A 25,174-nucleotide genomic window follows, 5' to 3' on the forward strand; every position below is an offset into this window, starting at 1 on the left:
AGTCCGGGAACTTTCCGGACAAACTGTGTATATGCGTCGCGCGCTCTCCTCGTTTCACAGATTTGAAGTTCGATAAATTGATGTGGAAAAGAAACTCAACCCTTTCCTAAAATAGTACATTTCTCTCTCAGATCAACTCTTTTCAAGTTTGAATAAAAATCTGAAAGATGTTTTCTTTTTGTTAACGAGAATATCGAGATTAAATTTCCAGAAAAAAAGAACAAGAAAAATTTCGCGCTTATTCGTGCAATTCGCCAAAAGAAAAACCCTCAGCAATGGAAATATCGAAAGGTTGAAGTGTAAGTCGGAATTTTTTTACAGTTTTTTTATCTACAATTTATATGGAGATTTCGACACACCTTGCGCGACATCAATTAGCTTCCGTATATGCGTCACGTGCGCGTGATATGCGATGATTCATAAAAATCCGACGTTTCTTAATCCAAACCACAGCAGAAATTCAACTTCTTGGCCCTTTCCTGTTTTCACCGCTCCTCTTAACATTTCTTGAAGGTGACGAGAAATCCAAGCTCTTCGGGGCCATTAAGCCCGGCAGTCGTTTATCGTGCCGAATACAAAAGAGCACTGTTTCGCGCCAGTCAAATGGTTCTTCTGAAACCGTACTCGGAACTAAAGGGCTCGATGAAGTTTGCATACTTTTTGTTCTCTCTCTTTCTCTCTCTCTCTCTCTCTCTCTTTCCTCTTCTCGCGTCCCAGACAGTTCCTGTCGAGGATAAATCTCTATTCGTAAATGGCATTCTTTTTTCCCTTACGTTGCGCATAATCAAACTGTGTCTTTGATATTTTACGCGTTTTATCGCTTCACCAGCTTATTTTTTAAATTGAAACTTCTTGAATATAACGAAACGTTAATTTGTAATTCGATCATCGCGTGTTACTTAACACGTAAATTAAAGTGAAAAAAAAAAGAAAAAGCACATTTTTCTGCTTGACTGAAACATCTGCTGTTAAACGAAAAGTTGTACGAACTTTCGGTGCTGTCCGAGAAGGGAAATAACAATTTTGCATTCCGGATAGAAACATTAAATTGTATAAATATATATTGTATAAAATTAATATTTTGTTTCTTAAAGCTGAAGAATACTACTGTTGTACACGATGCTTTTTTGTTTTTTTTCAAATAATTTATTTTATGCTACTTTGCGCTCCAGTTTTTTCTAACACTTGTAAAATGTCAGGTCGGCGGATGGACGTGCCAGCCGCTGGAAAGCACGAATCCGAAGGAAAGTACGAAGAAGCCGGTAATCATTGTCGTCGTCGTTATCGCCGCGGGCGGCGCAGAAAGACAACTAATTTGACGAAAGTCGGCGGTTTCGCAGGAAGGAAACGGGAAAGGAAGAAGCGTAGTGTAGGAAAATAACAAGCACATGAGTTAAACTTAATCGCCGTCATTTTGCGGTCGGTCGGAACGAGCGGAGTGGAAGAAGTAACAGGAAGAAAAAAAAGAAGAAGACGACGTCACGAGACGATCGGACACGGCAAAAGGAAGATCCCACTTCGTCACCGGAGACGGTAGACAATGTAGACGTACAAGTCACGTGAGCGGTTTCCCGTCGTCGGTTTGAGATTCGTGAGTCCTATTCATTCATCGGCAGCACGCGGTGAACACTGCCTCGATCGGGAAAGCAAATCACGAGATATCGATCGCGTCTTGATTGGCAGGCCTCGTAGTCGTGACAAGTATTTCTCTTCGAGTTTGCGTCAAATGTATAGAAATCGGAAAATGAATTGGCCAATTTTTTAACACTTCCGAAAATATCGCGAAGAAAAGCTACTTTGAAAGAATAACGTAGAGAGCTGAGTATTTATATTTTGTATACTTTGGATTCGCGATTTCTTTGAGAAGAATAAGAATTTAGTGAAATTTTCATTCTTATTATCATCTTGTCTCTTTATTTTGTGAACACCGACCTGAAGAGACTACCTCGAGAGAGATCAGCCGGTGGAATCTCGGATCTTCTCTACTTGTCGCGCCTCGATTATCTCGGAAGAGAGACTCGGAATCGCCGGTAGAATCTTTATCTTCGCTACTTCGTGAGAATATCTCGTTATTACATAGCGAGAGGACGTGAAACAGTTCCGTTGTTGTTCCGAATAGCACTGCATCATGTGATCTTGTGAGGAAGTTACGGTACTCGATACAGTGTTACGCGATTTTTATCATTGTAAGTTCGCGCGCAAACTCCCTCGATACTGGGAAACGTCGAAAAGTCGTCGATCGTGAATGCTGCTTTCGGTGTTGCATCTGTGATTTTCTTCGAGAAATTGGACCGATGTGCTCTGTCGCGAAGATGATACGCCACGTCGCCATTGTCGCTCTTTTCACCGTCCTCGTCAACGGAGCACCGAGATCGTCGATCATTTACGCGGACGACAAAGTGGTGAGTGATCTTTGGTCTTTTATTTACTTTTACCGAATCTTGACAAAATTAAAGACAAAACACTTGTGAAACATCCTCATACATTTTCTATTAACAAATAATTATTGTTCTCTTAATCTGTGCATATTTGTGTAGATTAGACACATTGCGTGTCAATATCTCTGCTGTAGTCTCTCACTATTTACTATATTTCATTATTCTGTTCACAAATTTTAAAGCTTAGGTATTATAGGATCCTCTAAGGTTAACATTCAGTTATTCAAATAAAAGAAATGATTTATTAAAATATTAATCACAATTTAATTAATTAAATATGAAAACTTATACACGTAATAATTGTGAGCGATATCAAGTTTGTATTGGAGTAATCTTGCATAATCTTTTCGAACGTCTTATCGAGGGATATGGACTTTGTGTTTGCATTACATATTTAATTGTTACTTGTTTTTGCTGTTTGAATTTGATCTGTCGATAGGTAATCAATACATCGAATAGAGAGAAACGGAAATCATTTATCCAGAACGGTTGCACAATATACAATCTCATGTCGTAAAAAAATTCTTAGCTGTTATATATAAATATTCGAGTTTTTTTGGATAAAATTAAATGGTAAAACTGCAGAAAAGGGGAGCAGCTTCCGATGACCTTGAGCTTAAGATATATTGTCAAGGTCGTGGCCCCGAGTAAGGTTCCGCAGGTTTTATCCGGCGGTCATTGTTTGTTTACAAGTTGTTATAAAAAAATGTTTTACAAATTATCCCTTATTTTTCGACATCATGTACATTGAAAGAGTAAACATATTGTTCCTATCGGAGCATTACATACCTACGTACGACCTTGACATATTATATCAACATACGTCTTTGGTTTGATTTCCTCATTGACAACATGTATAGCTTGCCAGTTCGTGTCGAACCTTATGTAGAATTTTGCTAAGCATGGAAAGTGTATGCGTGGAAGAAGTGTGTTCCGCCNCCCCTGCGGGAGGGCTCCACTATCCAAAAACTAGACACATAGGTTTGGGTTGAACCTCGTTTTGCGTGAGAAATGCATGCGTGGATGCAATGAAACTGCGATTACGTCGCTATATAATTTGTTTTGATTTCTTCGTTGCGATACACGTATATACCTATTATTTTCACGAGGGGGGAGCAGGGAGGAGGGGCAAAGCCCCTCCACCTGCGGGGGGGCGCAGCCCCNCCCTGCCTACACCCTTACAACATAAAAAAAATGTACATGATGTCGGGAAAACAAATTTCTTTATGAAACTTTTTTTGTTCATAACTTTTTTATAAACAATGACCGCCGGATAAAACCTGCGGAACCTTACTCGGGGCCACGACATTGACAATATATCTTAAGCTCAAAGTCATCGGAAACTGCTCCCCTTTTCTGCAGTTTTACCAATTAAATATTATATAAAATTAAATATTTCAACTGTCAAGAAAACAAATTTGGCTCCAAAAACTCTCCGTTTCTAATTATACTGAATCTTCGCTCGAATAAAATCCATTTAAAGATAAAAATGCAATATTTCAAACTAGAACAGTCTATCTAGGTTTTGATCGTTCGCGTGGGACGTGCAGATTTGTAAAACAAAATTAATACTTTTAGTTGTAGTTATATAAATTTTTTTTTTCGGACAACAAAATAAACCGTTTGAAACACAGTTTTAAACTAAACAATTCGTGTGCGTTTTATACATGAAAACAATTTTATTCTTCACGATTTATACATATTCAAGATAGATCATGAATTCGAGTGTTTAATTTCCTAGTTAGTAGAAAAAGACAGTCCCATCCTCTTTAACCTTGCTTATCTGCGGGCATCGATCACATTAATTCGTAAGGCTGAGCACATATAGACAGCGTCTTCGTGATATAGACGCATAGGTTCGTACTCGTAAAGCACTTAATATCTAGCAGAAACTCGTAGAGCGGCGATCGGCGACGTTATACACGTCTATGTACGTATATGTGTATACACACATGGAATATCGTGACGGTGTCATGCGGAACTCCCGGTGGGTTTTGTGAATTTTATCAGTCTTGTAGTTTTTCGCTACATTATAACGTTCCGTTAACGTCGTAATACACGTCACAAAAATCGCTCGTATATACGTTGTGAAAACGTGACGTATAAACGCATCTATAAAATTTTAATCTTTTTAAGCGCCATAAGAAAATCACTTTGTGTTTTTCACGTAACAAATATAATGTAATTGTCGGTGGACAGAGTTTTACTGAAAAATTCTTTAGACTCCGAAGTATCTATTCTGGAAGCACGTTTGATGAAGTTCTTTCGCGACTCGCTTCTGTAAGAACAATTTTTCTAATTGGAAAAGAAAGAGATACGAATTATACTGCATTATAATGCATTTCAAGGTATTAGGGAACCGCGTTGGTAATACAAAAGGATTTTCCGTCGCGAAAGTCGGTCGCCCGGGAATTAATGGTACCGCGTGTACCACCACGTTTCACGGCATTAACTTTTTCCGTGGGTTTCATGCGCGACTTTATTGTACTAATGACTGCTCAGGGAGCGAGCTCGCTATGCGAACAAGTATATTTTCTATTTCCGCGGACAAAAAAAGAGAATATCTTTTCGGCCCGCGTATTTTTTGCGCGAGATATCCATTAATCCGATTGGTACATGTGTACAAACCTTTGGACGCGCGTAATCACTCACATCTGCGTTCGTGCGATAATTATTCGTCGTTAATTATCAAATTCCATCTGCGGACCAAGCAAAACGTTTGAATTTTCAATAAGCAGTATCTCGCCGTCCATGTTGGGTCGACACGAGAAGCTTAAAATGTCTCGAAGAGACTGTCTTGCAAAACAGGCGGAAACTAACCAGCGGAACTTAATATGTCGCTGCAAGTTAACGTAGGTTCCTCGCAAGGGAAGACAGAATTACTTACACTTTGCGGGGCTTTAGGATTTTTATGCCACCACGCGTTTTTTTCTCTCCGCGCAAAAGCAGAGTGTAACAATTTCGTTCTCATCTCTCTCTTCGAGAAAACGTAATTCAAATTTACACCGTTTGCACAAAAAAAACCATCTACTTTGTTTCTTGACTCAAGCGCGCAATTACAACTTGTATTTTGATTTTACTGTCATTTTTAGTCGCCTTGTTAAGAACTTTTTATTTTTATCGCACGGCGTTTCGTTAATGACTATTACGGGATAATGATCGCCTGCACACACGGTCGTAATTGAAAATATTCTGCTCCATTAGTTCCGATTACATTGTTACATATTTATTGTGTACTCGTGACAAGCGCGGGTGCATGATTTAACTCATTAGGCCGTTTCGGGAAATGAGAACATATCGTGCTGGTAATAACGTGTAATTGTTGTAGCAAGAGTTTAACATAGCATATTGTGGAACGTACACGAGATCAGTGTGGCTGGAATTGTGACACATCGATAATCTCGTTTGCGATGTAATGGAAAACACAACATATAACAATACAATAACGCATAATTTCTTGCAACAATATTTGTGTGTTATTTGTATTTAATTTATAAAGCTTTTTTGCGTTAAAAAATTCTTATTATTAATTAGATGGTTAAACGGAATGTTATACATATTTGGTGTAAACAATTATTTAAAGCGGACTTCGCGAAAGCGCGTTGTCTTTTCCATTTTGTTTTGTTACATATGTTTGCTCGGCGAACGGATCTTCTGCTCTATACGAATAATGTTCGTTATTTCTGTGAATTCAACTGAGTTCGCGCTTATACTACGTACAACGATCGATTACTTAACTAAGGGTTAGCTATAGTGAAAAATGGCAAACATTGACCGATCGTTGACACGTCGTCAAGTGAAATATACGCCGAATAAACACGCTTCGTGCGAAATTCTCTTATGCTATGTAATTCTATCTTTCTCTACACGTACATCTCAATGTTGAATTTATAAATAAATGGGATACGTCTTTATATCAATCGAAATTAGAATTAATTAATTAAAAAAAAGTTTACAAATCATATTTGTACACGCACTCCTAAAAATAGAGGATATCATGTCCATTATGTCGAGGATTGAAACAAAAAATAACCTAATATTCAGCGATAAAATATTATTTAACTTTTCAGATTTCTTCCATAATTTTCTGGTAACACGTTTCGAAACGCGTCGCTTCCGAGGAAGTTATGGAAAATACATTCCCACGTCGTCGTTGTCGAATACGTGATCCATTCGGTTCATATCCGGCGAATGCAGCGCATATGACACGCGTTATCCCTTCGGTTTTGTGCATGCAACTCGTCGGAATATTTCGCGCTGTCGGATATTCCGTCAAAATTTCGCGTAGCTACGCGACTGTCACGTTGTTCGCAGTTTTTAATTTTTCCCCTCTTTCTCTTTATTCATTTTTCCCTTTTGCCGAAACTGCAACGGGCTAGAGCATAGTATTTACATTCTAATAACGTTCACAACGTCTACGTATCGTGTTATATCCATCAACAGATATTTCATACGAATTAAAAAAACAAAACCAAAAAAAAAACAAAAAAAGAACAGCGTCACACTCAAAATTACATTTGTAATTGACAGTGGTGATGCATTTTTATTTAGTTGCAACGTGGCAATGTACTTCTTTGAATACAATTTTTTTCCTGGAAAATTAATTAAAAAAAAAACAAAATTGACGCACAAAGTTGGGATTATATATATTGTAGATTTTGCAGAGTAGTAAATCTGAGTAATTTTCCGTGTGTGTACGTTTGTTTTGCAAAATTTAAATTGGCTAAATAAGTTTTACATTTTTTATGGACAATAGATATCAATCTAGATGAAAATTTTGTTCTATTATAAAATTAATTTTATCGCCGTTTGTTACTTAACAACGTTTACTTAATTCATTCAATAAAAATGCAGTGAGATAGCTTTCACATTTCTTTTTTTCTTTTTTTCTCTCTTTCGTAATTTATGCGTAACGCGTAATGCAGTAAAGAAACACGTTCTGCAGTAGTACGTCTCGTTATTGATCGGCATCGGCAATCTAATTTTTCTGAAAGGTCGTCCGCTCTCTTGACCACAGAGTCGCGTATAATGTTTGTCAAGCCAGAAAAGGACAGAGTTGTGATATCGAGCGGCACTATTCACGTAATTTCGATCTATCCGATTGGCAGAAGAGAGCGGTATCTCTTCCCTGTTGCGGATACAAGAAGAGCAAGAGAAAAAGAGGAAAAAAGAAGGCTTTCCATTCGGCCGACCGGCTAGCGTTCGGTAGATCGTGTTGCTTCTGTATTCGCTTGCCGCATTCGTTTGCATTCTCCGACGGGGCGGAGGGTGAAATGTACCCTCAATGCGCACCGCAAATTCTTTTTCTCTTTCTCTGTTTCCATGTCTCTTTCTCCTTCTCTCTCTCTCTCTCTCTCTCTCTCTCTCTCTCTCTCTATCTATCTATCTATCTATCTATCTACCTATCTTCTTGTTTACTCTGAGATTTCACTGTGCGAGTCGACGCTATTGAAATGATGGAACGAGCTTTATGCCTGTCTCCGGCTACCGTGAAATTTTCGTAGCGCGCGGTATCTTCACGGCAATTCACGTTTGTGCCAAAGCCAGAGATGTAACTCTTATATAAAGAGTGACGCAAATGAAAGGATTTTCTTTGATTTTCCAGAAAGTTAAACAATTCGTTTCTCATAAGAGCGAGGAGAAGTTTCAGTTGACAGTAAAATCGATTCTTTCCGGCAATCTAGATATTTTATATAAATTACTTGACATTATACTTTGATTTTACGATATATATTGTTCTTACAAAGAATCTATTTCAAAGAATCGATTCTCTCGCGTTCCATAACATTCTCCGCTTCAAGAAACGTGCTGCAATTTCGAAACCTGCCTGGGTGTACGAACTTTCGTTCGCAGCTTATTAAACCGGATGCGCGTGCTCTGTTTTCCATTTCCGCATTTCCGACGGCACGGCATTATTAACTTTCCTATTATCTTTAGAATTTCCACGCGCTCTTTGGCTCTCCGCGTATATATTAAACTTCCGAGAGTGTTTATTACGCGTTTTGTGAGCATCGCGACATCGAAGGAGGGAGCGGTGACCTCTCTTCTTTCGCGATTGCCACGCACTGCAGTCAGAATGTACTGACCGCAATCGTTTTGCGTCATCTTGCGAACTGGAGGTTATTTGATAGTCCAGATTGTGTTCGCAAATAAGAGAGAAAGAAAATTAATCTAAAAAATTTTCATTAATTAACACGTGAAACTTGTCTAGACTGAAACTTTTTTCTCCGAGCTCTTTCAAGCTCCAACTTTCTTTGCACATTTTTCTCTCACGTTTCACGGACACATGTCCTCGCAAAGAGATGTACGAGCAAGAAGTGTGATATTTCGCTCTTGACGATAGCGAGCGGATTATAACGAGATTACTCCGACTTCTCAGCTTGCTCGCGATGCAATTCTCTCTTCGCGAATGCTGATTCGTCTGAGCGTCAGTCAGTTCTCTCTCTCTCTCTCTCTCTCTCTCTCGGAGAAGCATTTCCGCAAACTTCAGACGAATGTAGATGGAAGTCGGAATTAACCGTCGAGCATAACTCGCGCGCGAATAATCGCGGAAAGTTCGTGGGATGCACGCGATCTACAAATTTGTTTAAGAACGCCATGATCACACCGCGCGTTTTCGTCGACGGCAAACGTAAATATGTAAACGAACGATAGGCGGTTCCCTTAGATCACAGTGCGGCATCCGAACGCATGCGGCGAATTTAATGACACTGTGTGTACAAAAATTTTTTGCTGGGCGCTTCGCGAAACAAACTAATTATGACTTCTCCGAGAAAAGAAGAGTCAAAAATCAACACGAGTTTTAATTATCATATTATCATTTACAGTTCTTGAAGAAGCGAAATTTAAAATAAAGCTAAGACAAAAAAATTGTGAAATTAAAGATTAAAGACCGATTTAAGATAATATTTAGATAATATTTTATCTCGATATAGAAGGAGAGATTAAATATTATAATATTTTTTTCTCTCTCCTTTTCTCTCTCATATGTTTGCAAGAAATAATATAAAGCTAAGTTTGTTTTTATTATACTCTTTCCAGATAAAAGTAATTTGCTAAACTTTGTATGTAAAATCAATGAAATAGCGAAATTCAGTCTCTTTCGACGTCCGAGACGTCAAGGTTTCCACGTGTAATTTCAACTTTGTACATGTATATTAGACAGTTTATACTTCGTGAAGACATATCTCGAATTAACAGCTCCGCTTCGACGTATTGTATATAGGTATATACATTTCGTGCGTGCGCGCAACGTGGGTGACTATCGTCTCTCGCTCTTTTCGTGCTATATCGTTCGTCTACTACGTACCTCTGTATGTCGTGCAGACACGACGCGGATGACTAAGAGCCGCACACGGTCGATCCCGAAACTCACTTTGGCTTATCGACTGCACGCGCGTGCTGCACGCGCGTATAACTTGCGCGTCGCAGCGCCTGCGCCTGTGTCTCCCCTTCCTTTCTCCCTACAAAAACCATTTCCCTCGTTCGTCCCTTGATGTGCCTCGGCGAGAATTCACCCTCGAGTGTTGGGTGTAGCGCGGGATAACGCTAAGAAAATATATACACTTCGGAGTCTTGTATAAATATTTTTATCGAGACGTTTGACACGCATGAACAAAAAGCGAGAAGAATTATATGCTCGCAAGAAACATAGATATCGCGTTTTGAGTTGCAAGAACAAATGCGGATAATTGCTTAGAGAAAATTTTCTGTGTTAGAAAGAGAGCAGAACTCGGGTAAAGGTACAAACTTGAGATTTAAAAGACATTCTTGTTGGCGTTGAAGTTACACACCGCCGAGAATTCCGATATATTCCAAAAATATCCCCGGTGAAGTATGCTCGCGATATTTCTTCCACGGTGCACTAAAACTCCGCTCAGAAACCATCAAAGAGGAATATACCGAGGAAAACCGTTTCGGACGTCTTTGAGCGAATTTGCTTTCCACGTCTGAGACGTGGATACATGTGATTCCAATTGAAATTGTTGAGCCGCAAGGGGTTGAAAACACGTCAGATCTTGGAAGAGGGAGGAGAGCCGTTCTCCAAACTCACGAACGGACCGCACAACGGGCTTGTCTTTTGAGGCGGCCTGCGCTTGTCCGGCCGACAAGCAAACGTGATTCGCGGACAACGTTTGACCTCTTAGTCACTTGTAAGCGAACATACACATTACAACAACACGGCGTTCTTGGTAGAACATATCACACTAGAACGCCACGTTTCAGCTCCGTGCTTATCATGCGCGACGCGATTTTGTAATATTGCACACCGTTAAAGAATCCATTCCGTATTTAGCATTTAAACTATTACACGTTTATACGAGCTCTGCGCATAGCTTGCTTACGGTCCGCATTTTCACTGCTCATTTAGTACTAGTCGCGCTTGTGCTTGACTCTAATCTCACGTGCCCGGGGATCTTCATGTTTGGATAATTGAGTTTCGAGATAGTCATTTGTGTTAACGTACAAACCCGCAGCGCAAGTGCGAAATTTGTACTTGATTGGAAACTGAGGAATTGTCTTCTATTAAAATATCACATGACGCACGCGATTAGAATTTATTTAGAAAAATAATAAGTTTTCTCTGTTTTTTTGTTTTTAATATAATTTAGCGTATTTTTAAAGACAATGTTTTTAACGTCTTTTAACATCTTTTTATTATAGTTTACGCAATTTTAAAATATATTTTTTATGCGTAACATATTTTTTTGAAGAGATATGTATGTTGTATTTTGAACTTTTTAAGACTTGTTGTACGTATAACACGTCAAAATTGCGTCGAGAAGCAACTAAGCTGAGTTAACTTTACATAAGTAATTGTCGAGGTACGATATCAAAGAGTAAATCGATAACTTTGTCAGAGATTCTCTCATTAATCACGTTAAAGACATTCTCGTGACACGGCAGGAAGTGACACCTCTAACCCTTGCTTTCAAATTATTAAAGACCAAACTCTCCATCACGGCATCGTGTTAGACGACGACGTCTCTACGTTCTTCGACTATTTAGCGCGCGCACGTGTATCAAATTTAACGTATAACTATCGAACTATCGTAATTTCATGTTTCCGATAAATTTCGTCAACTTATAGCATTCAATTTCTCTTGTTAAAAAATATATTAAATATTAAATATATCACAATGTGATAAAATATAAAAACTTACATCTTTTCTTTATACGCGTTTTATTGTTTTATGAAATGAAAACTTTGTATTTATTTTAACATATATTTTCTTTGCGTAAATCTTAGTAGTTATGGATTCTGAAAATTTTTCATACCTATGCATTGCTTTTCTTCAATTAATGCAATAGAATGCATATTGTATGCTAACTACTTGCTTGCCGTATTTTATTATATATGTGTATGTATATATGTATATACATATAGTATATGTTTGCTTTTTCTCTCTACAAAGGGAATATTAAATCGATATCCTCACATATACACGCTTCTTTGGAATAAGCACTTGAGAAATTGAAGCCGGAGTATTCAAATATTTGTCCTCCTTTCTAACGCAGATCAATGATAAAAGACATAATGTCTACATAATATCTCTATCTTTGCATACATACGCAGTTATATAACGTTAAGCCTCACTGTGTGTGTATACGAACGTGTTATATTACAGCGTTGATATATTACATGATATATCACACTCGTCGACGTTTGCCTTTCGTCAACATATTGCGAGCAAAAAACAAACCACTGTCACGGTTAATGATATACGACAAATTTTTTTTTTTTAAAGTTTAGATATCGACTGTTCCAATTCCGCGATACTGACATATTACTACCCCAAAGCGCGTTCTTTTTTTCAGGCCTGAACCACGTCGGTCTCGCTCGAGAGACGCGCGTGTACTTTATCAAATGCCGGGGGCCTTCGGCCTTACTTCGAAACCATTAAGTCGGGGCATTTATATGCGATCGAGGTCGTTAACTGCAGGAAGCGCCGGCCGGGCGAGCGTATACAGAGAGAGAAACAGAGAGAGAGAGAAAAGAGACAGAGCAAGCAAGCGTGTGTCACAACGTGCGTGCGTGCAACGCATATATCGTCGTATGTCTTGTGTGGGTCGTCGATGATATCCAATCGTAATTGCCGATCGAAGGGACTCCGGGCTTCGTGGAAAAAAGGGAAAAAGTCGTGTCATTACTGCCCACGCGTTTCATATACAATGTGTCTAGACACCAATCATAGAACGCTTGTGTATATATACGTATGTGCGTACGCAAGTGCCTGTATACGCACATTGGCCCCTGATGACCAGCTCGTTCCTCGAAGGGTGAAGGAAAAAGCCTCGGTTGACATACGATTTAGCGAGCGATAGTTCAACGCGCAATGCAACGAATCAGGCGTCTCGGATGCTGATATACCGTGGCGCCGGCGGCGGTCGATCATTTAATTAGCACGGTATTTAATTAAAGCCTCCGTGCGAGCTTGCGGATTTATGCCCAGACCCTCTTATCTCTCCTTTCGTGCTTTCGGAGTTATTTGACGACATGCGCATGCGGTGCGATCTCGCTGTTTGCGACAAAAGAATTTTCTCGGAATGGCCGCTCTTTCGCTTTTTTTTACTAACCGCGCTACTCGAAATGAGTAATGAGAGAAAAGTATTTAAACGAGACACGGTCTCCACGTATAATTGCACGTTGCCCGCGCGACCCTGACCGCTTGATATAATTTCCTGTCGTCGCCGCAACACACGAGTTCTACATCGCCAGTGACTACATTGTCGGCGCCATGCAACGCAATTACAAAGCTAAATTTTCTCGTTGCTTGTTATTTGTCCATTGATATTGATTTTCTAATGAGATTTTTTTCGTATTTTTGATGCATTTCTCTTGCAGAGTCTCTTTCGCGAGACTTTCTTTCAAAATGTTACCTTTGTCCATCTTTCTTTGCACGGCATTCTCATCGCGTTCCTCTTCGTACTTCTTTCCCTTCGGTCGCGAACCGATCGTGCGTAAGATCGCGATGCGTGCACAAGCGTGACCCGCATCGCTCACGAAGAAGAAGCCACCGGCGATTCCTTCTTCGCGACGAGACCGGCCGTCACGCCGTAATTAGTAACACATGTGGCGAACGTCGTCGGCCGACACAGCCCAACACCCCACCCATCGATAGATCGTGCCAACGCTCTCTCCGATCGTGCCCTCACACAGCGCTGCGATGCCACATTCTACGACTTGCACGGATCGATCTCGGTTTATTAATCGACGATAACAATTTCGCACAGAAATTGAATAATAAAGATGCCAAAACTGTTTCTTTATTTTATTTTATTTTTTTATGGAGTAAAAAGAGAAAAAAAATTGCTTGTTTTCTTTGCAGTACTCGATTCTGTATACAGTTCGATTTTACATTGTGTTGCGATTCTTCTTCAACAACAACAGTAAACTAAATCTCGATGAGAATCTTCAATTAAGCGGATTAATTACTCGTGCTACGTTACATCCGGACGAGTCTAGCGAACGTTGGGGATTGGCGAGTTCCTGAAAAGCAAGGCGGTTTAAAGCGTTTCTGACGATTATCCTGCCAGCCAAAACCCATAAAAACGACTGTCCTGGTTGTGCAGCTGTTCTTGTCGTCGTGCGTCTCAATTAACGACGAGTCTCGTTCATTAGTCATTCTCGGTCAGGCAGGCAGACGTTCACAAAGAACCTCGCGCGATGGAAGTTTGTGCTCTCATGAAAGTCATCGAAAAATGTTGTATTGACTCGTTCATACACGTATATATTTTGATGTATGTACGTGACATTTTTCCGCCCTCGCAATCGCGCGTTCGTGCTTTTCTTTCGCGGAAGAACCGCGTCGGAGAAGCTCCTTATCAAGAACGAGACTAGATCGTTTTCATTCTACATACGTCTTATGATAATTTGATCGACGACAAGCCGATTCTCCGCATGAATCATTCATCGGCAATTAAGATTCGTTATGCGATGGGATATCGCATAAGTTTTAGAAGCTTCTCAATGCCGTCGAAATGTCAAAAGAATTAAGTAGGTCAGTCTTCGTGCATTTACCGTTGAATTAACTGACATTTGTCTGACGATACGAGGTTCCGTTACAGAAATAGTTTTTTTCTCTCGCGGATAATTAACCGTTCGTATTTTTCAACGTTCGTCATTCTTTCACTCGAGAATAACTTCTGTTTAAATGTCGGAGAATGTAAAACTCGCGCAGATATTAGAATCGCGTTGAATAAAAGCTTCCCGAAGCGAGGTGCCAACTTCGGCGACGTATAGTTTGGCACGAGTTTTAAGGAGGAACTCGCTCATTTTTGGCTCCTCGATGACGTCACCGTTGCGACGCCCCTTCCTGGCGCCAATGCACACATACATGTACACGTATGTATATGTACTTACGTGTGAGAGCGTGTGCTGCATGTGAAACAAACAAAACGCTCCGAGAGAAGCGGACTGACGCCATCAATTTCAACCGAGCAATTGAGGGTGTAGCTCCCTCTTGCTGCCCCCCCCCCTCGCTACACTGTTGTTGCACCCTTCTGTCGTATCTCTTTGCGCATTCTCTCTCTATCTTTGCCTCCTACATATCCATCGCGTCGTTTCTGGCAAACAAATATTTACAAACGTCGAAACGAGCCGCGATAAGCGCAAGTCTCGATAGGTTTCGACCTCGATAGATTTCAACCTCATGCATCTAATTTCGGTATATAAACACAAAATATGGAATTGATTAGATTACATTATATACGCAAAGATAAGCTCAAATTATCCGAAATAATTCGATTATTTATATTTCTACATAGTGTTTTTTGCAACATATTTCGTGACCGTTGCGAATCAATTTTTATTTTGTCACACGTGATCACGTTTATCTCTAATCATATATTAAAATTGACGAAGCACGCTGAAATGCAGCGTTATTGAAAATGCGTGCTCTCATAAATTCATTAATGTGGTTACGCAGCAGCGCACGTACGATTCTACAGATTGCAATCTTCTGCGAATTGTTTGCATCCTTATTTATTAGAAGTATTATATATATGTATGTATGTACATTGACGTCAAGGGATATTATATCGTATGCAAAAACAATTCCATTTGACGTATGCCCGCCAGACAATCTCGGTTTAGGGTTTTCCTTCGACGTTGTTCGGAAAAACCGCGTCTTTGTGGGAGATCGAGATAACAAAACTTACAATGTACAAGATGCGTGGCGAACGGGAGCCACGCTAGAAATCCTGATCCATTCTTCGTCCTGATACCGCGCTCTTGTTATCGCGTATCTCTGCAGGTTTCGTTTGCCGCGCGCAAGAATCGCTTTTACCTCACGCAACAAAAGATTGCCCGGATAAAGATAACGCTGAAAAAGTTACGAGAATTCCTTCAATTTTGCAGACAAACGTAGAACAGATATTCGTAAATTGAAAGAGTCTGTCATGTACAGCTGAGTTTTTAAAAAAAATTCACAAATTAAATATTGTGTTAATTGAAGGAAATGATTTCTTTCCAAAAGTAAATTAGTATGAAAAAAATTAGTCTCTTTAAAATTGTACGATTTTAAAAAATTATAATTGATTAAAGAGTCAAAATTGTGTATGACTACACGGAAAAAAAAAGTTTTGCTATTATATGTTTAGCAAAAAAAATGGTTGACTCTACGAAATATTTTGTTTCATCAACAAAATGTTTTGTTGGCGAAACAAAAATTTTAATAAACTTAACAAATGTTTTTTTGCTGGCCATATAATAACTAATTTCTTGCTATTCTAGCAAATCTTTTTTTTCCGTGTATTTAATTGCAGAGCTCTCTCATTGTGTGTGTGCAATTAATTAATTTTCTCTTATCACTTTCAAAGCGCACTTTGATCCGAAGATATGAAACGCGAAAGTACAATCCATTTTCCCTCGTTCTTTTTATTTTTATCCTATTGTTTTCCCCATCTCGCTGCTAAAGGATATACCTTAACAACATGGCGCACTTTCCGTGCTCGATACCAGAGATGTATCAAACAGCTCTTCTCCCACATACGGCGTAGATTAAATCCTCTCCGCATATGTATACAGGGTGCTCCCAAAATCCGTGCTAATTTTCCACAACAAATTTCACGTTTTTTCACTAATTTTTCGTTTGTTTCATTTTCGCATCCGAAATGTCTCGACGCGTCGATAAACCATTACGAAATGTCAGAAAAAAGAGACTTTCGCAAATAACAAATTTCCAAATTGAAATTTCATAACACATCGTATGAACATAATTTGTATGTAAACAATTGTATAAATAAATTTTATTTTATTTTGCAGTATTGATAAGAATGCGCAAACGCAAAGCTCGAGTGTTTTTGGTGTTAATTTTCCGAGAAAATCGGACACCCTATACACCGTGTCGGGCTAGTATTATTCTGAAAGAAACCTGAGTAGAGAGTAGCGGGCAGGAAGGTCGAAGTTCGTTCTGGCGTTCTCAATCAGTAAGTTCGTCGGTATCTCATCGTCGTCTCATTCCTCACCGAGGAATCGATTCAAAGTGTTACGACGTCGTGCTTTGCTAAATTCTCGCACCAACTTTCAACTCGCCTCTCTCTCTCTCTCTCTCTTCGTCTAATAATAATTCGCAAAAGGAGCTAGCTCGTATTTGCCTCCGGACCTCATTCATTGTCCGAGATTAGAGTTACAGTGACTTTGGGGATAGTGCGATAGTATAGTTAGTATATTATGATAACAAGGAAAGTTCACATATTCGAAGCATCAAGATGGTCTTCTCTCTCTGCAGGTATATAAGAAATTACGTTCTTTGCTATTATCTAACCTATTCTTTATTACATTTGATCGATATACTGTTACGCCTCAAATTCATCTTTTGTCTCTGAAATTGCGTCACAGATTTTACAAGAAATTCCTATTCGTCACACAGAGACAGCCTTGCAAGGACTCGTGATGTGTTGTGCCTTTCTCGCGCGCTCGATCTTTAATCGCCAAGCAATTTCGCAACACCAAGTGGAAGCTGTGAGGACAAGTGAAGGCGAGTCGATTTAGTCCTCTCTTTGCCATTTCGTTTTCATAAGACGCGCGTCTTCGTCTTTATTTGATTTTCTCTAGAATTGCGTTTCCCGATCGTGAAGATCCCGATGTGTAAATTTCATTATCTCTCTACTCAGTGAATTTAGATATACGCTTTCAAGTTTACGTATAATTTTTCTAAATTACATTTTCTATATTTCTACAAACTCACAAAGATTTTTTTACACAAATTTGTAAATAGAATAATGTTTGTGTGAGTATACATGAGTTAGTTGTTTGAAATATCTCTTGTATGTAGTTTAAAATATCAGTAAATTTATAAATACTTCTTTTACAAGTCAAGGTTGCGCATAAATTGAATTTCTTTCCTAACGATACAGAATATCGGTAAACACGTCGCGCTCTTTGTTCTTTACATCGTTAGTTAAACCACTCTCTGCGATTGTTTTTCTTGCGAAAAAAAGTCACGCTTTGTGCCGTTGTACACAATAGAAACGGGATTTCTTTTTGTCTTTCTTTCGTTTATTTTTCTCTCTTTCTATTTCGTATCCAGCCGCGTCGCGGCTCTTTCGAATATTTTCCGATAACTTACATTTTGTTATTGCGAAACTTTCTCAATGTATATTCGGTATCGCGCTTTCTCACGCTGCAAAACGCCAAGTTGCGACGGCTGTCCAACAAAACTTTGCAATTTTCGTGCCGAAAGAGAAGCTTGTCTATTGTCTTCCCCCCAGTCACCAGTCCAATGCTTTTCTGGTTGCAACAGTTTCTATCGAAGTAATTGAACTGCGAATTAATTAATTCTGGAATTAAAAAAAGCTACTCTCTTTCTTTCCTTTTCTCTTCTGCGAGAATTAGTTTGTAAGCGTTTGAAGCAAACACAAAGTGCACATATTTATTTAAAATTTTTCCCTAATATTGCAATCATCTCTCTGAAAAACATCAATTGAAAAAAACGTAGATTGTGTAGAATAAGAAATAATTTCTTTTATTTACATCACGGTAGATCTTGATAATCTTCGCGACAGAAGTAGTCAATTATTCTGTCTTTCGCCTTTCTCACGTCGAAATTTTAATTTTCATAACAACGACGGCGACCTTTTCGAGACGCGTAATCACGCCTTAATGACGCTCGAACACGTTTAAGGTATGCAGGTCAAGTGAACAATCCAAGAGAGACACGTTTGAAGAACCTGTTTCTTTGTGTGTGTCCCAGGATATTTTTGCATTATATTCAACTATATCTTTATATATCAAAATACGTGAATGTACAGAAACTGTGAATTAAAGTTCTTTCCACATTACACACTCTTTTTTTTCTTCCTTACGATTCATGAATAATTATCGCGAAAGATCTCGCTTTTGAGCGTGCGGTTTCACCATTTTCACTAGCTCCTTTCGCATCGAGTGTAACTTAATTAACTTGAGTTAACCACATTTTACCGAAATGGAGAATGGTTACAGAATTGTGTTTCTGAGAATTCTATTAATTTCTGCTACACATCGGAATGATTAAGACGGTGGTTAGGAGAGTGGTCACGCGGAGATGAATTAGCATCTCCGTACGTAAGTAATTAAGACGCAATCGCATGATGCGTGATGCAAAATCCAACTGGAGCAGTTGTAACTCATAACCATTTCATTTCCGGCTGTTGTGTTGCGCAACACAATCGCCCCGCGTTTCGTTTTTCTTTCGATTGCGCGCCACGATGAAAAATAATTGAATTATCTAAGCGCGATAACGAATCAACAGACTGGTGAAAATGCAGATCATTTTCTCTTTCTTCATCTCTGTCTGTTTGAAGTTCGTATTTCCACTTATTCGCACGCATTTAAGGATTCTATGGCACAAAAGATAGATCTCGTTACGCGGTAATTCTGATGTGCAATATATTTCTTCGTTCTTTTAGCGTAACGAAAAGGCAGAAAGTCCGCTCAAGTGTATAAATAATAAGTGTGTAAAGCTCCTGTCGCGCGGGATATAAAATATTTCACACCAAGTGAAAAAGAAGTAAATCTTGCACAAAAATAAAATATAAAACTCGTGTGTTTCAGCACACGATGTAATAAGAAATTTGTGCAACATCCGTAAAATATTCGTTATTTGTTGTAGTTGGCGTTTTTTTCGTAATAACAACGAAATTTTAATTTGTCGTTGTTATTATACTTGTTTACTCGTTGATAATACTGTTCTAAATATCAATAATTTTCAGGACCAAAAAATGCGCGCGAGCTGTATTTGCGCGCTAGTTAATCCGCGCTTGGAAACAACGATGGAACGTAATTGAAAACACAAAACTCACGGAGGTTTATATAGGTTATTCGTTTTCTGAACGATAAATCAGCGCGCGACGCGATACATACGTAATTTTTTTGTTTGTCCAGCTCCAGGAAGAGAGCGATTTTTGTGTTTCTCGTCGCTGTGTGTGATTTCGATTAATCGCATCGATCCGTGAGTTGGTTTAATTGTCGCACCCGGCGATCGCATAAATCTCAGATTATCGAAAACGCATTAATACGCTTGGAAAATAGAGTCCCGTTCGCAAAACAACGAAGAAAATTGCGACAGCCGGAAATTGATTTTCCGAACGGACGATGGTTTGCCATCATCATTAAACTCCGATAAAACATTGCGCTCATTATCCAACTCCAATAAACGTCTCTCTTGAGCCGTTTGCATCGGCCAAAATGCATCGGCCGTGGAAAAATAACGAGACCAAAAGCGAAAGAAACATACCGAGACGAGCAAGAAAGAAGAATCAATCGATTTTAAGTCTTCATGTCTATTGTACAATGCAGCAAGAGAAAAATAAAAATAAGAAACATCCAGGTAGTGTAATTAAAGAGCCAGACTCCAATTGATCCAATTTACTCCTTTTAACAACTCAAGAAAAATGAAATTTTGTAACCGGCAAAATTAAACTTGGAACGTTTATAATTCAGAAGAGAGAATGTACATTTGCAGGAAAAAAAATGTAAAAATTGAGTTTTCTTTGCTTCAGCGGTCGAACGTGCTTCTCACGCGTACTCGGAAAAATTAAATTCTCCGCAATTGCGGAACACTTAATTTGACAGAGTTAAGATCAAATGTACGTATAAAAATGAACACATAAAAATGCGGAACGTCAGAATATTTTCCTAGAAGTTCTAGTGAAATTATTCATACATTTAATGAGAGAATCCTGTGTTTCCCTGGGTTTATGTTGGTTTTATGTGACGTCACCATTTGCGGCGAAATTCCTCGATCACGTTGCGCAAACTCGCAGAAATTTCTAACCGGTTTCACAGTCCACCAGAACTAGTCGGAATCTCAATACGTCACTGGAATCTGGCGCCGTGTCTCGTCGCTCTATCTAATTACTCTTATTTCTCTCCGTCGAGCCCTTCAATCCTTTCGCGCGAGGGACAGAAATAAACAAAAAGATAAAAAGAGAGAGAGAGAGAGAGAAAGACACGATCTGAGAGAGACGTGCGTTCGTTACGGATAGAAGCGCAGTCAATGCAATATACGTCGAATTTGATTATAAGATACAAAGTCGGCAGGAAAACGTACAACGTGATGACTCATAGGCGGCTGCAGGATCGATGCTTCCGTAATAGTTTACCTTTCTTCCTTCATATTTCATTGGTTTTTTTCTGCGTGGGCTTTACACACTGCGTCGACCACGATGACTGGGCGACTTGTGCCACGCTGAGTCGGAACTACCTTCACGGCCGCCCTGAAATCGCGCATAAATTCTCGCGCTGACTCACGTGCAAACCGCAACACCAAGTGTCTCTCCGGATAAAGATGATGCGTTTATTTAAACAAACCCGCGCGGCCGATTTCGTCACAGTTTCCGTGATACATTTACAACGGGAATCGTTCCCGAAGTATTTCGTGCTTCTCTAAATCGATTATTCAGAGTGGCTACCTTCGTTGACACAGAACAAATTAATGTCGCAACGATGGCCGAAATCGTGCCTCGAGAATCGTCGTTTCCTCCAAACACGACGAGACTCGGCGAAAAAGCGAAACTCGAAACTTTATAAACAAGATTTTCTCGAAATACGCCGAGTTCAAGTGTAGCTCTTTGATCACCGAATTCACTTTCGGACCTCTATCAAATCGTTCAGCCGGCAACTGACTGTCTACTTGTCTCGTCGAGAATGAACTTCACGTTGCTTCTGCGTGTTTCGTTTTTTCGTAAAAACAAAAAAAAACAAAAAAAAACAAAAAACAAAAAACAGAAAAAATCTTGAAACCTTCTTCACGTCCACTTAGCAATCGTCGAACTCGGTCGGTAGTTTTCTTTTTTCTCTTCCTTTCCACGTAAGCGTCCGATCGTGAGCAGGGCGCGATTTTTACGAGCGTTGCTTAAAAGTAAGTACGCGAGAGCGGCTTTTTGCTGGCACAAGGAGCTTCGTTGTTCGCTCGAACGAAGGAGCTTTCTTACGCGATTACGAGAGAGACTTTCAGTACGCGTTATGAGAGCTTTGAGTATGCGCGTGTGTATGTGTGTGTTTCGGGCAAGAATTTTTCGTGAGTTTTCTCAAGCACCGACAACGACGGGTTAATTAATGAACTCTGCTGCTCTCCCTACCTCCCACCCCTTGAAAATGATGGATATACCCGTTGGAAAATGGGGACTCGACGCCTGCATCATATTTCACGCGAGTATGAAAGACTCGATAGCCGCGCTGCAAGCTTGCTGCAACCACCAAAAAAAAAATTAATAAAACGGACGTCGCGATTTCTTCGGAAAAAAGTAAAAAAAAAAAAAAAACTGACAGGCATCCGTCAGCGCGATAAATAGCCCGGTAATTACGCGAAATTAGCGCGTTCGATTTTTGTCTGCGAAAAAAGCGGCGAGCGAAGAGAGCGGGAAACACGCAGCATGAAAACGTCAGACATTATTTCTCAATATTAATCATCGTCGAATAATTTCGCGTTTCATGAATCACGTCGCGCTATCGCAGAATTAAATTACACATTTTCACAACGATGACAATGTCCAATTGCGAATCTACATGTAATTTACACAACCGGGTAAAATGCAATTAATAAATTATTAAAGCAACTCTCACACAGTATCCCCGTAGGGATATTATTCGTCGTGTCGCGTGTGCAAATCATTCTAATGTAATTTACTTCTTTCACCGAAATTGTTATTAAAATAGCGTATGTGTGTGTGTATACTTTCACAAATGAAATTTTCCCAAATTCAAACATATTTTCGACAAAACAGTAAATCAATTCGCTGAATTCAATTTTTCTTTTCTCTTCTTTGGTTTTCTTTCCTTCTTTTGCTTGTCTTTTACCGCAAATGCGCTAAATGTAGCACGAGAGAAAATTGTTTGAGAGAATTTCTTTAGAACTCAAACTTACGAATTTATACATTTTAGTTCAATTTCGCGCGCGCAACTGTGTGCGATCGTTGCGTGCAGCTGTACGTTGTAGAAGCGTGCGATTTCGTGCTGCGGACAGTGACGAGGACGACAACGACGAGGATGACAACACTTGACCCTTTGAAGACAGCGACTCGTCCCGAGAACTATAGACTCTAATGATTAGTCACCGTCGGACGGTTCTCGAGGGATCCTATTGACGATGTTAAACGCGCTTAGTAGGAATGCATTTGACCCAGGAAGACACGTTAGTTAATTTCGTCGTCTGCTAGATAGTTAGTTGGGAACGAGACGACTCAACGATTCTATCTCTCACAGACTTCGACGTGTGTGAAAACTGTAAATACATAGGTGCCATTATCCACGTGTACAATTCTATCGATCAGTCGTGTGAGAGAGAGAGAATCGCTTAAGATTTATGTAATCGATCAATCGAGTGTTTCGCGTTTTCTCTTGTTGCTTTCCGGCGATACAAACATAATAAATAATCCGACGTGGCGGATGTTTGCAGCGAGAGAAAGAGAGAGAGAGAAAAAAAACGAAAACCAGCGAAAGATAGAAGGCAAGCTCACGCGAGGCAGGATATTTAAGTTGTCGTGGATAAATCATCTCGAAGAGTGATTTATCAAAGTTCGACTTGTACAATCGCCACCGCTATCGTGACTTCAAATATCCCGTTTCGCTTTGCGCATTACGTAGTTCAGTTAGGAAAACTTTTACACCGAAAGCGCGCATGATACCAGATACGTATTATGCATATGACTCTCCCGAAGTGATGTAACTTGAAATTGCCGCACAGTCGGTATACGTGTTGCATTATTCTTCAACGTGACGTTCCTATTTACGAGATTACTTGTTTATTACGATAAATCATAGTCGCACGCCCTCGATGTCCTCGAGAACGCGCGAGATACTCGCAGAAAATGGTTTTCTCGACAAATTCGCAGTTTCTCCTTCTGAAAATTAAAACAGCCGTTGCGTCGAACGCCATTCATGTACTGCTAACCATTCTTCGTTGTGTTTTTCTTCGCCTATTTTCAAGCGTTGTATTCTTCGATAAAACAAAAAGCAGTCTCGCGCGCTTCATTTATGCGAACACTACTTGCACGTCACTACTCCGAATAATAAATATTCGCGCACTGTGAATCGCCGTGTGTCGCGAGAAGTCGCGAAACGTATGCATGTACGTACGTACACATACGTGGCAATGAGGGTAGTTGCACTCTGCGAAGTTGCACGCGACGAGAGTCGACCGTCATTTTTCTGAGACACATACACGACTTTCAGTTTCGGCTGCGGAACGAAGGGATCGCGCATTCATACACGCAAAACAGAAGGCTGTGCGAGATTTCGTCCGGTGACCCGATGCAGCAGGCCGCTCTTGGAATAAGTTTCGGCTAAATATAGGTCTTCACAAAAATAGCTTTTCTCCACCGACGGAGACGGGGTTGACGACTAGCACGGTCTACGGGAGTAGTTCTGGATCGTCGGCAGGAGACGCTGATGAGAGGGGAAGGAAGGAGAAAAGAAACGGGCGAGGAAGAAGCCTCCGTGTGTCAGTGGAGAGAGAAATCGCTCTTATTCAAGTCTTTGCAATATTATTAATTATAAATATTTATTAATATTTTGAATAAGAATATCTGAGACATGCACACGAACGGTTACTGCTGTTATCTTTTGGTTTCGAAGATAATGTGCATGTGCATTTTTCGATTGGGTTCAACAAGCGAGTTACGCTATCGGTCGCGATTGCATCGCGCAACGATCTCTTTATCGCGATCGAATTTATCTCGTTTTACATAATCGTTCCAGACGAACGCACCGGAATCTGGTTACAGGCTCGTAAATATTTCATATTTTCTATCGATATTATCGAAACGTGATTCTGATTGAGTCCATTTAAATCTCCGCTCTGCGCAAATTGAAAATAGAAATTAATGATGTGTATGTCGTTAATGTGTAGCTATTATTAAAATTAAACAGATTCCCTATTGACGGCGTGCGCGCGAGTCTCCGCTCAGTAACGAGTGAATTTGTGAAGTACAAATTCGCCGTTAATTATACTTTCATAAAACAGATTACGTTCCACGGTTTTATATACGTACTTGATGGATGAACGGGGCCAATCTAATGAGATGCGAGTTAATTTAACTTTGATCCATTACTCCCGTTTGTTCCATATATTTGAAAGATAATAATCATAAATCTCTTTTCCTTTCGGTTCTAAATTAATGGCGTTATATTATAACGGCGAACGAATATTGCGACGTACTTAATTAAAATTTCATCGTTCGCATCCTTGTACTTGATATGCATATTAGTAATCTTAATTCACTATATTGAAAGCAATATCGTTATTATCATTATC

General features: G+C 39.6%; 1 protein-coding gene across 4 annotated transcripts in view; it reads left to right on the forward strand.

Annotated features, from left to right (window-relative positions):
- Positions 1-25,174, forward strand: part of LOC109852339 (matrix metalloproteinase-2-like) — a 54,750-nt gene that overhangs the window by 10,170 nt on the left and 19,406 nt on the right. For all 4 annotated transcript variants that reach the window (XM_020423413.1, XM_020423411.1, XM_020423412.1 and 1 more), the window contains exon 2: positions 1,200-2,402. In XM_020423413.1, coding sequence (XP_020279002.1) covers positions 2,295-2,402 — 108 coding nt within the window. In that variant the 5' untranslated portion in view covers positions 1,200-2,294. The remainder of the gene's footprint in view (positions 1-1,199; positions 2,403-25,174) is intronic.

Source organism: Pseudomyrmex gracilis, unplaced genomic scaffold (assembly GCF_002006095.1).
Source record: "Pseudomyrmex gracilis isolate BER0280 unplaced genomic scaffold, ASM200609v1 scaffold_28, whole genome shotgun sequence".
NCBI lineage: Eukaryota > Metazoa > Arthropoda > Insecta > Hymenoptera > Formicidae > Pseudomyrmex > Pseudomyrmex gracilis.